This window comes from Conger conger, chromosome 13 (assembly GCF_963514075.1).
Source record: "Conger conger chromosome 13, fConCon1.1, whole genome shotgun sequence".
NCBI lineage: Eukaryota > Metazoa > Chordata > Actinopteri > Anguilliformes > Congridae > Conger > Conger conger.
The window spans coordinates 25028381-25043597 of NC_083772.1; the positions used below are offsets into that span (position 1 = coordinate 25028381).

At 47.5% G+C, this 15217-nt stretch overlaps 1 protein-coding gene across 5 annotated transcripts in view; it reads left to right on the forward strand.

The window, feature by feature from the left end:
- The window catches only part of dync2h1 (dynein cytoplasmic 2 heavy chain 1), a 169881-nt gene extending 160398 nt beyond the window's left edge, over nucleotides 1-9483 (forward strand). For all 5 annotated transcript variants that reach the window (XM_061216771.1, XM_061216770.1, XM_061216768.1 and 2 more), the window contains exons 87-90: nucleotides 399-508; nucleotides 841-922; nucleotides 4701-4817; nucleotides 9026-9483. In XM_061216771.1, the coding sequence (XP_061072755.1) occupies nucleotides 399-508; nucleotides 841-922; nucleotides 4701-4817; nucleotides 9026-9184 (468 nt within the window). In that variant the 3' untranslated portion in view covers nucleotides 9185-9483. The remainder of the gene's footprint in view (nucleotides 1-398; nucleotides 509-840; nucleotides 923-4700; nucleotides 4818-9025) is intronic.
- Nucleotides 9484-15217: the final 5734 nt, after the last annotated feature.

Consider the following 15217-nt stretch of genomic DNA (forward strand, 5'->3'; position numbering starts at 1 on the left):
AATAAACGCCTGTGCTTCCCGGGCCCGGCAAACAGAGAGTTGATAAAAGTGTTTAATTACGTGGAGGTATGCGCTGCAGCTGAGTAGCTGCCAGACAGACAGCGGCTGAGTGATGGCCAGCCTGTTCTGGATCAGCTCCTGATTTCTACATCAAATCGCCCCCCTGAGCCAGTCTGTCCTCAATTAACCTCTCAGCCCCCATCAGCTCAGGGGGAGTGTGCGTGTGAGTGTGAGTGTGAGTGTGTGTGTGTGCGCGGGTGTGAGTCTGTATGTGCATGTGTGTGTGTGTATCTGTGTCTGAGTCTGTTTGTGTGTGAGAGAGAGTGTGCATGTGTGTGTGTGTGTGTGTGTTGCATAGCGTATCCCATGCTCAGTGACTGTGCTGTGTTGTGCTACAGAGCTGGGTGGAGAGGGCGGAGAGACAGAGCTTGCTGTCAGACACTCTGGACCTGAGTGAACTCTTCCATCCAGACACTTTCCTCAACGCGCTCAGACAGGAGACTGCCAGGTGAGCCCCAGAGATCTGCCTGCCACTGTCACAACATGCTCTCCTGCCCTTATGAAGCAGCAACTACCCTCCTGTTGTACTTCTACTAGGGCTTCTCATTATTATACTTACGTAAGATTGGTAGCAAGCAGAGGTAGAGAGTCCAGGGGTCGTAAAGTAAAGTCCATTTTCCACCCATGAACTCAGCCAGCTAATTACAGTAGTTCTACATCCTAGCTGAATAATTGCGCTAATTAGCTAACCCAGGTGATTGGGACAAAATACTCTGGATTTACTGCGTGTTGTTTGTGTGTTGAGGTTTGGATTTCCAGTGCGCTCTTCCTTGTTTCCAGGGCGATGGGCTGCTCCATGGACAGTCTGAAGTTTGTGGCGTCCTGGAAGAGCAGAATTGCGGAGGCGAAGCTCCAAGTGAAGGTACGAGCCAGGGTAAAGGGCGGTCCTGAGCGCGGGGAAGCTACAGGACACTGGGCACAGAGCTCCTCTCACAGGACAGCCGCGGGCAGCCCATAACCCAGCCCCTGTCACCGATAAGAGTCTGCTCCATTGTTCAGGGCTATCGCTCCATCTCTGCGTGTGGGAACGAGGTGGGGTCGGGTGGGAATTGGCTCCGGTATTCCCGCCCCTTCCGTCCGGACCGGTCGCAACTGGCCGGCACCGCGGCACGGAGGCCAGCAGAGAGGAACCTGTGACTTAATCCTGCTTTTCCCCGGGAGGAGGGGAATTCAGAGAGATATTCCTACAGCCCCGGTGATCTCATTGTCATTGTCCCGCCTGTCAGACTCGGGCTGGTTACTCATCCTTTAATCTCCACGCCATCCCTCCCCTTCCATTCACAGCCCTTTAATCGATGGGGGAGATTTCCCCACCCTGCTCGAAGGAGTGAAATTGGCCCCGTTCCTCTGAGCTGCTCTGCCCTTATCACTGGCGGCTGTCATTCCTCTCCTTCTTCAGCGAGCGATGTTCACACCAGACCGGCACAGCTACACCCCAACACGTTCACACCCCAACACGTTCACACCAGACCAGCACAGCTACACCCCAACACGTTCACACCCCAACACGTTCACACCAGACCAGCACAGCTACACCCCAACACGTTCACACCCCAAACCCCAACACGTTCACACCAGACCAGCACAGCTACACCCCAACACGTTCACACCCCAAACCCCAACACATTCACACCAGACCAGCACAGCTACACCCCAACACGTTCACACCCCAAACCCCAAACCCCAAACCCCAACACATTCACACCAGACCACAATGTTCACACCCCAAACCCCAACACATTCACACCAGACCAGCACAGCTACACCCCAACACGTTCACACCCCAAACCCCAAACCCCAACACATTCACACCAGACCACAATGTTCACACCCCAAACCCCAACACATTCACACCAGACCAGCACAGCTACACCCCAACACGTTCACACCCCAAACCCCAACACGTTCACACCAGACCAGCACAGCTACACCCCAACACGTTCACACCCCAAACCCCAACACGTTTACACCAGACCAGCACAGCTACACCCCAACACATTCACACCCCAAACCCCAAACCCCAACACATTCACACCAGACCACAATGTTCACACCCCAAACCCCAACACATTCACACCAGACCAGCACAGCTACACCCCAACACATTCACACCCCAAACCCCAACACATTCACACCAGACCACAATGTTCACACCCCAAACCCCAACACGTTCACACCAGACCAGCACAGCTACACCCCAACATGTTCACACCCCAACACATTCACACCAGACCAGCACAGCTACACCCCAACATGTTCACACCCCAACACGTTCACACCAGACCAGCACAGCTACACCCCAACATGTTCACACCCCAACACGTTCACACCAGACCAGCACAGCTACACCCCAACATGTTCACACCCCAACACGTTCACACCAGACCAGCACAGCTACACCCCAACATGTTCACACCCCAACACGTTCACACCAGACCAGCACAGCTACACCCCAACATGTTCACACCCCAACACGTTCACACCAGACCAGCACACGGCTGTTGTAGCTGTCCAGTTCACGTCATACCTCTGTCCAGTTTACCTCCCAGGTTAATCACCCTCAGGTATAATTCCAAATTAGCCTGAAAGAAACCTTTTTTTTTTCATCCTAGAAAGAGGAATCTGGGAGCTGTCGTCTGCATGCACTTACCTTAAATGGTGACTGCAAACAGGAAATGTTGTGTTTTGTTTTAGAGAATACAATTTGAGCAACTGCTGTGAATTTCAGCAGCTGTTTACAGCGTAATAAGTGACGTATCTTAAGTGCTCACATGGCTCCTACAGACGTCACTCATTACGATGTAGGCAGCTGTTGAAATTCACAGTAGATGCTAAAATTCACGATAAACTGCAAACATTCTAATCGGAGTTCTAATGAGAGACGGCGGGAGCTACTGCTCGTGCATAATCTACTGTACTGGTGTGCTGCCTGGTTTGCTATTGAGGAAACGCAACAAAAACACTTACTGCTGTTTAATTCCAAGTGTGGTACTGGGTATGTAGTCAGGGAATGGTCATTGATTTAAACATCAGTGTAGCTGAGCAAGTACCTAATTTTAAACCAATGCTCATTTAAAACAAGAACATTTAAACCTATCTAGCATATGATTTTTGGGCTCGCTGTTTAGACAAATAGTAGAAAAAAGGGCGACAGTAATCTTTAAAGACAAAAGCTTTCACCTTGTCAATGAAACCGTCTCCATGTTTCATTCGTTTCATTCTTTCTCAAACAAGCCTTCAGGCAGGCAACTTTAATAATATGCACATAAATTCACACATAATATGCACATAAATTCACACATTATATACACGTAAATTCACAAGCACTTCAAACTCAGACAGTTCTGTATTAATAGCAGGCATGTAGAGGCAGTGAGGGACTCTTCACTTGGTGCTGCTGGATGGCTTTTAGGGATCAAGTGTAAATTTTCGGCAAATATTGCTTGTCAAAAATGACGTATTCTGAACTGAGGGAAGTGTCGCCTGACGCCACTGCAATTTTATGTCTGGACACCATCAATCTTTGTTGCGTATTGTTGTTGGACAGTTTGCAAATGATAAATAAATGGTCAGTACTTTGCCGTCTCGTTACCATGGAGACAACAGAACCCATCCGGCAGGTCTTCGCCGTAGTGTACATGGGGAAGTCGTGCCGCACCTTCGTGATTGGCCAGCAACACTTTTTAGTATAAATTAGCCTTAGCATTCTGGAGAGGAAGAGTATGTTCCACCCCTGGCTCCGGTCTGGTTCTCGTCCCACTTCACGGAAACGCAAACCAAAAGCGGGCAGGAATGCAAGCTGCGTTCCCGGTACCACACTCATCAGGAAAGTCTTTTTTTTTGCTTATCACAGGAAGACAATCAAGGGTATTTCTCTATATTTAAGATAGCGGCAGGGTTGGAGGCCGCTCCTTATCGTGCATCTCCCGCTCCCAGACAGGAAGAGAGGATCAGTTTCCCCCGTTTTGCGTGATTGCGCATTGTTTCATAACCCTGCCTGTCGCCAAGATGCATGGCGGTGGGGCTGAGGCACCTGCGCTCGGACGGCTAATCGAATCTCTCGCCGTTCCAGCGGCCCCGCGCTCCGCTCATCTCCGCGGACAGAAGGGGGCCACAGGGGCCCCGCCCTCACCCGCTGTAACCTAAATTAGCCCTCGCCGCGTTCGGCCGTACGCAATATCTGCGGTCCCAGCGTGGCGCAGATGTGCGTGACAGCCGTGCGTACCGGTGACTGTGAACTGTGTGTTGTTCCAAGGGCCTTACTTACTCCTCAGTATGTGTTTCAGCAGACTGCAGTGTGTAGTGATTGATTGTGTAGTGTAGAGCAAACGCATTCTGTGCAAACTCCTATGCTTCCTCCACAGTGATTGCAGTTTATGTGGAAAAAGTGCCGCATTTGTAGAGTGATCATCATGAGGTTACTGGAGTTCTGGAAATGTTCGACCTTGGTGTCCGGGGGGGGGTACTGTAAATGGCATTTCGAGGCGGCTCTCTCCTGTGTCTGTGTGCGGTTAGCGGGGTTCACCCTGCCCCGCCCCACAGGGGGCGCCCTTCTCCAGGAGCACAGCAGCTGGTTAGTGTAAGCTGTGACATTTGCTGCCGGCTGGGAGGTGTAAATATTTGATGCTCCTGTGTGGCAGATTGGCGGTCTGAAGCTGGAAGGCTGCAGTTTTGATGGAAAGCGCCTGTCTGAGAACCAGCACGACTCCCCCAGTGTGTCGGCCGTGCCTGCCTGCCACATCGCCTGGGTTCCTCAGGTACTGTGCTGTCCCCTCAGCCTCTGCTCTCTGTCCTGCTCAAACACGGGAGCGTGCATACACATACACACGCAATGACACACGCAATGACACACACAGGTGCACACACATAGACACACACACACACACACACACACACACATAGACACACATACACATACACACGCAATGACACGCAATGACACACACAGGTGCACACACATAGACACACACACACGCACACACACACACACACACACACACACACATAGACACACATACACATACACACGCAATGACACACGCAATGACACACACAGGTGCACACACATAGACACACGCACACACACACACACACACACACACATAGACACACATGCACATACACACGCAATGACACACACCCGTGCACACACGCACAAACACACACACACGTAGAAAGGTATGCACACACATAGACACACACACGTACAAACGCATACACACACACGTACAAACGCATACACACACACAGGCACACACACACACACACGTAGACACGCATACATGCACACACACACACACACGCGCGTGCACACATGGACACATACACACACACACATAGACACACACGCACACACACATAGACACACACACCCATGTACACTCGCAGGCACGCCCACACACACTCTGACACACGCACATGCTCTCTAAGCACTTGACCTTACTGGTATCAATAGAACCTTATCTACCTCACACACTGCATCTCCTCTCCATTCAAACGCAGCATACTTAATGCTCTTTGATCAGGCTCTTTCATCCAGCACCTAAGTCCAGATGATTCATGATAGCAGGTCATTTTTAAAGAGGAGTCACACTCAGGTATTAGGGCTATTATAGCTATGTCAGTATACCCTGGGCTGGGATGACTCCAAACGATTAAACGCTGATTTCATTAACTTTAAAAGAAGGAGAAAAAAAAAAAAGTTTTCTTGAACCTGTAATGGAACATAATGAGATCGGCCAAGCTCTTTTCTTTCAGTTCAGAAGTAGCTTTATGGACACACTGTTAATGTAAATACGGAAGAACTTACAAGGATGTACTTATTTATTTATTTATTTGGTAAGTTTGCGGTGCTGTGTCTGTTCCTGGTTTTTGTAGCTGTGCGAAATGTCACCCTGGAGGTGCCGCACACCTCCTCCCTGACAGAGAGCCTATGAGCCCTGGCCTAAAGCTCGTCTCTGCCTCCCTCAGGGTGGCACGCTGTCTCCACGTGTCCACCCCCTCCCCCTGTGACATCACCTGCAGACGGGGTTGTTTGCGCAGCCTGTCTCCGGGGGGGGGGGGGGGGTCAGGCCGGTAGGGTCGGAGGGCAGACCGTTGGCCCCTGTGGGTGGAGGGAGCGGGGCGCAGCCCAGCCAGTTCCCCATTGTTCGCGTGTCTCCTCGTCTCCTGTTTTTCAGCTGGGGGGTTCCTGTCCGGTTCTTGGCTCAAAGAGAGCCTGCATTCTTCTCCTTCTTTCTCCTTTTTTACTTTTCCGGCAGTCCCAGGGACTCCCGTCCCCTGACCGTGCGGGAATCGCTGAGGCAGACGACCCTCAGACCGCCGCAGGAAACTGCACATGTGACCTGGGAAGAGGAACGCGCTCATGCCTTTGTCCAGCAGAGAGACAAACAGTTGGGCCACCATGGGAATGTGGGACGAAAACAGAAAAATAGTTCCCCCTCACCCCTCTCTCTTCTTTCTCTCGGCTTCCACACTGGCCAGACGTCGTTCTGGCTGTGTGGTGTGTGTTCCACACTGTCTAGACGTTGTCCTGGCTGTGTAATGGTTCTTCCGCACTGTCCAGACGTTGTTCTGGCTGTGTAATGGTTCTTCCGCACTGTCCAGACGTCGTTCTGGCTGTGTAATGGTTCTTCCACGCTGTCCAGACGTCGTTCTGGCTGTGTGGTGTGTGTTCCACACTGTCTAGACGTTGTCCTGGCTGTATATTGTTTCTAGCACACTGTCCAGACGTCGTTCTGGCTGTGTGGTGTTTGTTCCACACTGTCTAGACGTTGTCCTGGCTGTATATTGTTTCTAGCACACTGTCCAGATGTCGTTCTGGCTGTGTGGTGTGTGTTCCACACTGTCCAGACGTCGTCCTGGCTGTATATTGTTTCTAGCACACTGTCCAGATGTTGTTCTGGCTGTGTGTTGTTTAACAGCCCCTCTCCACACAGGTGCTCTTCTCTAATGAGCGCTGCATATATTCACCATTTACACACGCACGCTCTGACGGCATCCTGACCGTGGGGCTTTGAAGTGAATGTGACTGTGATGTAGCGTGACTGATGGGCGGCCTGTGAGGGCGAACCCCGGAGAGTCGGCCCAAACTTTGCCCTGCCTGGGCCAGCAGGCAGAGCGGCGACTCGGCTCTGAAGCTCTCTTGTAGACCGCTCTTCCTCTCAGCTTTTTCACACCAGGTGTTGTCACGCCAGGTGATTATCGAATTCATTTTCTGTAACTATTTATACTCTTGGCATGTGCTCGTATCCATGGTAACCCGCCAAGAGTATAAATTAGTAACTTTTTTTTAAATTAATCAACTGGAAAAGTGTTAGTATCCATAGTAACGTGAACCTTTTATAACGTGTTGCTCGACGGAACTGGTTTCTTGAGAACAACCAAAGCACGGTGCAGTCGAGAGGCGATGAGTCCCGGGCTGTGTCCAACCACTCTACTCACCTTCATAGTTCCAGTCAGGTTTGGTTCCACAACCAAACTTTGGCCTATCTTCTGTCAGGAAATGCAGGTTCTTGATCTAGGCTTTGTGGAATGTTTCATTCCCTATATCCTGTTAGCTCACTGATCTCATGTATTTCCTATTCTTGGTGTAACTTAATTTCCTTTTATTTATTTTTCTGGGTCTTAACATATTTCCTTCAATCTTCCCCACCACTTGTATAAAATTCACCATAGCGGTTGCGTGTTAGTATCATAGCTTGTTGCCATCTTGGTCTTTTCTATGTTTTGTGTTGCGTTGTGAAACAGAATACCAGTGTTTCTGTGTTGTGTGTTGTGGTTATAAACAGAATACCAGTGTTTCTGTGTTGTGTGTTGTGGTTATAAACAGAATACCAGTGTTTCTGTGTTGTGTGTTGTGGTTATAAACAGAATACCAGCGTTTCTGTGTTGTGTGTTGTGATGTTAAACAGAATACCAGCGTGTCTGTGTTGTGATGTTAAACACAATGCCAGTGTTTCTGTGTTGTGTGTCATGGTTATAAACAGAATACCAGTGTTTCTGTGTTGTGTATCATGGTTATAAACAGAATACCAGCATTTCTGTGTTGTGTGTTGTGGTGTTAAACAGAATACCAGCGTGTCTGTGTTGTGATGTTAAACACAATGCCAGCGTTTCTGTGTTGTGTGTCATGGTTATAAACAGAATACCAGCGTTTCTGTGTTGTGTGTTGTGCTGTTAAACAGAATACCAGCGTTTCTGGGTTGTGTGTTGTGGTGTTAAACAGAATACCAGCATTTCTGTGTTGTGTGTTATGGTGTTAAACAGAATACCAGCTTGTCTGTGTTGTGTGTTGTGGTGTTAGACAGAATACCAGCGTTTCTGTGTTGTGTGTTGTGGTGTTGAACAGAATACCAGCGTTTCTGTGTTGTGTGTTGTGGTGTTGAACAGAATACCAGCGTTTCTGTGTTGTGTGTTGTGGTTATAAACAGAATACCAGCGTTTCTGTGTTGTGTGTTGTGCTGTTAAACAGAATACCAGCGTTTCTGTGTTGTGTGTTGTGATGTTAAACAGAATACCAGCGTTTCTGTGTTGTGTGTTGTGATGTTAAACAGAATACCAGCGTTTCTGTGTTGTGTGTTGTGGTGTTAAACAGAATACCAGTGTTTCTGTGTTGTGTGTTGTGGTGTTAAACAGAATACCAGCGTTTCTGTGTTGTGTGTTGTGGTGTTAAACAGAATACCAGCGTTTCTGTGTTGTGTGTTGTGATGTCAAACAGAATACCAGCGTTTCTGTGTTGTGTGTTGTGATGTTAAACAGAATACCAGCGTTTCTGTGTTGTGTGTTGTGATGTTAAACAGAATACCAGCGTTTCTGTGTTGTGTGTTGTGATGTTAAACAGAATACCAGCGTTTCTGTGTTGTGTGTTGTGATGTTAAGCAGAATAACCGCGTTTCTGTGTTGTGTGTTGTGATGTTAAACAGAATACCAGCGTTTCTGTGTTGTGTGTTGTGGTGTTAAACAGAGTGCCAGCGGCTGCTACACCCCTGAGGAGTGCATTTCCCTGCCCGTGTACACGAGCGCAGAGCGCGTGCGCGTGGTCACCAACATCGACGTGCCCTGCGGAGGGAGCCCTGACCAGTGGATCCAGTGTGGAGCCGCTCTCTTCCTCAAACAGCAGTGAGGGCCGCCAGGAGCCAGTGGCCCCTTTCCTACATTCTCATAAATTATTCTTAGCATTACTGTTATTGTTATATAGTTATCTTGTAATTCAGTATATATTCATATATCCCTTGAACAAATCTATAGCACAGCCATTGTAAGTGAGTAAGTGAGTTCAGTTGTAATCGATCAATCAGTCGTAATTGACGAGTTTCATACAAATGATGTCAGTGTAAATGTATTTGTGTGTGTATATTTTGGAGTTAAAGAGATGAAAGTGTGAGTATATTTTATACGGTAATAAATATGACAGAGAATGTAGCAGAAGAGTATTTTATTCCGGGGTATGGGTGTGGGAGCTGCAGGGAATGCAGGGTGGTGCGGCTGTAATTTATCTGAGCTGCGAGGCTCAGAGCTGCAAGGAGGCTGTGAGTGTCTCACACACACTCACTCACACACGCACGTACGCACGCACACTCACTCACGCACACACACACTCACGCACGCACGCACACACACACACATGCACACTCATATACACACACACACCCGCACACGCATACACACACACACACACACACACGCACACTCACTCACACCCACGCACACTCACACACACACACACACACACGCGCGCGCGCGCACACTCATGCACGTACACACACACACACATGCACACTCGTATACACACACGCATACACACGCTCTAATATACACACACACACACACGTACACTCATACACACGCACACGCATACACACACACACACTCACGCACACCCATGCACACTCACACACACACACGCACACACACGCACGCACACACATGCACACTCATATACACACACACACACGCACACACACACACCCGCACACTCACGCACACACACTCATATACACACACACACATACACAAGCACACTCACGCACACACACACACACACACACACCCGCATACTCATACACACGCACACGCATACACACACACACCTTCCCTTCGCATACTGAAACATGCATGCATAAGCAGAGCCATCTCTCCATGCACCTCTGTGCTGGACTCCATGGCTTTGGGCTCAGGTTGGTCTCTGGGATTCTCTACACGTACTGCACTGTACACCCACATGCACACTCATACACACCTACGCACACACACACACACACACTGTTGACACCCAGCGTACACCTTTAAAAACACTCCAGTTTGGAGGAATGTAATGACCCGGTGATTCCCCAGGGAAGTGAGATTTATCATTAACATCATCATCATCATAATCATTACGATCATGATAATCATCACCAAAATCATCATAATCATCATCATCAAAATCATAATCATTACAATCACCATAATCATCATCATTATCATCATCATCATCATAATGGTGTTAAATATTATGATGGTAAATATGTAAAGCACTCCTGCATTCTGGGGTCCTATGAAATATAGACTACCTCTACTGCAACCTGCATTATGCTACAGAAAGAGGGTTAAGCCCCATAAGAGCATTAAAAAACCCCATCCATAATTTTGAATGACTGTTTGTCTAACTGTCGGGCTATTGTATCTGTATGTGTACATTTGAAGTCAGTATGAGCTTTTATATTGACTTCATTGGTCATTTTTAAAAGATGATTGAGTGTTTTTCTTGGTGTCCCATCATTATGCCCACAGTAAAGCACAACTTGGGACACGGGAACAGGGAGAATTACTGAGAGAGAGCAGTTATTGCAGCAAACCCTGCTGACCATCACTGTGTTATCTCTCTCTAACGTCTAATGGGAGCAGCTGATGAGTTCTGTCTGTGGAGACATGAAGCAGAACACCTGTGACCTACCTTCCATATCTTTCTCTCCCTCCACTTTCTCTCTCCCTCTCATTCCCTCTATCCCATTCTCCCTCTTTCTATTTCCCTCTCTAACTCTCTCTCCCCCTCTTCCGTCTCTTTCTCCCCTTCTTTCTCCCTCTCTAATTCTCCCTTTCTCACTCCCTCGCTCTCTCTACCTCCCTCTCTCTTCTCTCTTCTCTCTCCCCTTTCTCTCTCTTTCCCTCCTCCCTCCCTCTCTCTCTTCCCCCTCCCTCTCTCTCTCTCCCCTCCTCCCTCCCTCTCTCCCCCCTCCCTCCCTCTCTCTCCCTCTCTCCCCTCTCCTCTCTCTCCCCTTTCTCTCTCCCTCCCTCCCTCTCTCTCCCCTCTCTCCCCTCTCTCTCTCTCACTCCCTCCCTCCCTCTCTCCCCCCTCCCTCCCTCTCTCTCTCCCCCTCTCTCTCTCTCCTTCTCTCCCCTCTCCTCTCTCTCCCCTTTCTCTCTCTCCCTCCCTCCCTCTCTCTCCCCTCTCTCCTCTCTCCCTCCCTCCCTCCCTCTCTCTCTCCTCCTCCCTCCCTCCCTCCATCCCTCTCCCAGTGTCTGCGGTATGTGAGAGAGCCCAGGAGCTGTTCAGTATGTCTGCTCTCTCTCCACCCAAGTGTGAACAAGAGAACTCTGAGTAATTAGCTGGACAGAGGGTTGATGGATGGGCTTGGGAAAAGCGTTGGTTCTCTCTGAGCGTGGCTGAGATTGGACAGCGCATGTGGGGTAGAGGGTATTACATTTCAACAGAACACTATTTATTGGAAAGAGGAGGCGAGAGCGAGAAATGACCGGAGAGATCGCAGTGGCCTGTTTGTTTTCACCAACAGTAGAGACGGAACAAGCAGGCTGGAATTCAGGTGCTGGGAAAGCACTCCGGGGTCATTAATATCAAAGTAATCACAGAAACCTAGTGCGAACTTTCAGCAGTTTCCCAGCACGTTCCTGTCCAAGTGCTTCTCGGAAGATTGGCTATTGCACAGACTGTTCATCAGGGACAGTGAATGCTTTGCGTTTCTTTATGGTTTGAACAGAAGCCTTTGGTTAATGTGAAAGGTGAAGGAGTTTCGCTGTCATGGGGTCAGTCGCAGGGTCAAAAATTTTCGATACACACTGTGAAACAGTCGATATACATTTACGCAAGTGAATCTTCGCTTTAATCCTATCGAGAATGCAGCAGGTAAGATTTCCAGTGGCTTTGTCTGCTAGAAAACTAGAATAATGACTCGGTTCGGTCTTTAGTCACTCTAGCACCTTCCAATGGTCTTTCTCAGGTTTCAGGGCCTGGCCTTGAAGTGAATGTGCCCCATCGGTCATTTGTGTCCACGTATATGGGATCTGCGATTTCAGTGAGCGAGGGAGACTGGAAGTCTCCGGAAGCCTGCTGTAGGGAGAGGTGGGTAGGCCGTAAATAACATTATAGCACATGCTGACTGTACCATTATAATTGTGCTTTAGAGTCAGCACATAAAACTGGAGACATACCAACTCCCTTTTGTGTTCGTACTTCAAAGGAATGACAATGATGTCATGGCAAATTCTGGGTGTTGTTTATTCAGATATAATCTTTTGGAATGTTCTTTTTAATTTCCTGTTTTACTTTTCAGAGTGAGTTAAGACGGGACATATGACTTAGCACTTTTAAAAACATTTCTGTGTTTTTGTATTGTTTTTACTCTTTTCTATTGTCTGTTTTTCTACAGCAACAGTATACAAGCCAGAATTCCACAAAGTGTTTCTGTACTGTATGTTTGCACACTATTTACAGAAAAAAATGCTTGTACCTGCAGCAAAATAATTCATTCTTACAAAATCCAAAAGCATAAATATTTGTGCGATGTTTCAAATCCAATTGTCTGTTTGAGAACAGCCTAAACGGTCTTCAAATAGAGTTGGTAAACGAGAAAGAACCATGAATTTAAAATTCAAGCCTGCATCTTAAGGTAGATGTGATGATACCTCTTGCCTTGTGTTTCGTAATCTCCTTCGAGCAAGCACGTCAGAGTTTTAATTTAGACTGGAGAAACATTGGCTCGTGACTGGACCCGGTGTCTGAGGTGTAGCGTGAGCTTCCAGATTAAGATTCCTCAGTAGTGAACGTGTTTACTGAATACATTACCTGGCCTGTTATCGATGTGCTGTCCCGTTTTTCCACTCCGGCGGGGTGGTGGGGCGTTCGTGATAAGGAACCGTTTAGAAGAGCTTTCTCCGGGCATTAATGCATTTGCTTGGACAATTGCTCTTCATTCCCCTGTCCTCTCTGCTGGAGTAGACCCACAGAGATGATTAAAAACTTGGCTCTGATTAAATGTAGGAGGAGATGAGGGGGTAATCACACTGCTCTCAGAGCAGAGTTGGGCAAAGCAGAAAACAGCATTGGAAAAAAAACCTTCTGCCTTCTGCCCTGCTGATTGGGGAAAAAAATGGACAATTGGGCTGAATACATTTGGACTATGTGTGTGTGTATCGTAGCGTCTGATTGGCCACTGGTGAGTTTGCACGTCCAATACCCTTGTATCTTCGGTCTTGCCAGTCAGCTAACGTGTGGGGAGCGCTCTGGTGCAAAATGACGTGCGTCACAAAGACGGGTCCTACACTGGTGGTGACTGAGGTGAGTTTCCCCCTCATCACTGTAAAGTGCTTTGGGTGGAGTTTGCCAGCCGTAATGGATTGTGCTTATAATGATATGCTACCTTAGGCAGGACCAAAGTTAACATGCAAAGCATGTCCACCAGAAGGTAATCCATTCTGTGTATCGATCAAAATCTTGATGCACCATATACAATATGTCATCTCATCCAAATCTTGTTGGTTAAAAATAAGAAAATGAGATGAAGGTTATGAGCTGATAAGACATAGCAATTTCAGAGTTTGTTCATGCCTGTGTGAGACTGTTGGCAGTAATTACATTGTAGGGTCGGGCGAGAAGCTGCAGAAATTGGCTCAATGCTCTCGAGCCTTGCATAACCTCTGTGTATAATTCGGACAGCGTCTCGCTCCATGCCTGTCATAGGACGTTGGGTCCGTTCATCACCCTTCACGGGTTGTCTTAGTTTGATTGACACCTAGTTACACTCCCCCCCCCCCCCCCCTATTCATCTTCTGCAATCACATAATCGGATCAGGGCTTACGAATGTCTGAAAGAGGAGCATATATTACAGGATTAATCTCTATTCAGATTAACAACACATCAACGGTTGAGATTGCCGGTGGTCAAGTTTGGAGTGGGTATCAGTATCAGCCTCCATAGAATATGTACTATGTTGATGCCTGTTAATGCCGAGCACAAACAACCACTCTAAACAGATCCGCAAAACCTTTCTTGGGTTGATTCTCTTACCGTGCCTATTGAAAGAAATGTATTTGCTTACCGTTGGAACATATTTTGACGTCAATATTACGACATTAGTAAACCACCAACACAATGACCATGTTTCCTTTTCTATGTTGCATATTCAAGTAACATTTAACTGTGGTCCTCTGTCTGAGTGTTTTCTTAATCATTGCAGCTAATGAAACGTGTAAAGCAAAATAAGATAAACTACTACTTAAGCTGAGCTCAGAAATGCTTTTCTTATCAGTGCTTCTGTTTTCATATTACACACCTCCCCATTACACTCAATGCCCTTGCCCTTGAACACTTGAATACAAACATTTGCCACTTAATTTGCTCGGGAGGGAGGATGATATGTCATACTACACTGCACTTTATGGTTTCCAAGAAACTGCAAATCACACAGTGCCCGACTGAATTACGACTACAGCACTGTCTCCCAGCCTTTAATAAACCATGCATCATCTGTGTTTATCTGGGCCTGTGGGCCCGGTGGATGCAGAGGCTGAATGCGAATTAGGCGTGGTCCTCTTAGTTATTGATACTGATGTTAAGTATACATGGGTTGGGATGTTTTGAAGATTTTCAGGCCTGTAGAAAGAAACACTGTTGGGCTGATTGATCCTTTGAATAATTCATTCGTCATAATGTCAACTCACTTTTGCCTTTAGTAATTAGCACATTTACGCTTGGTCTTTGGTAATAGCAGGAGGTGTTTCTGAAGCATCCTTTATTTTGTTATTTTTATAACTCTGTTCTCGTTCAGTCCTTTCAGATCAAGCATGAACAGGAATGTCAAGGTTGCTTCATTTAAAGTTAAAGGTAGAAAGGTACAAGATTTTTCTGTTAAAACATTGTTACACAACCATTGCAAATCC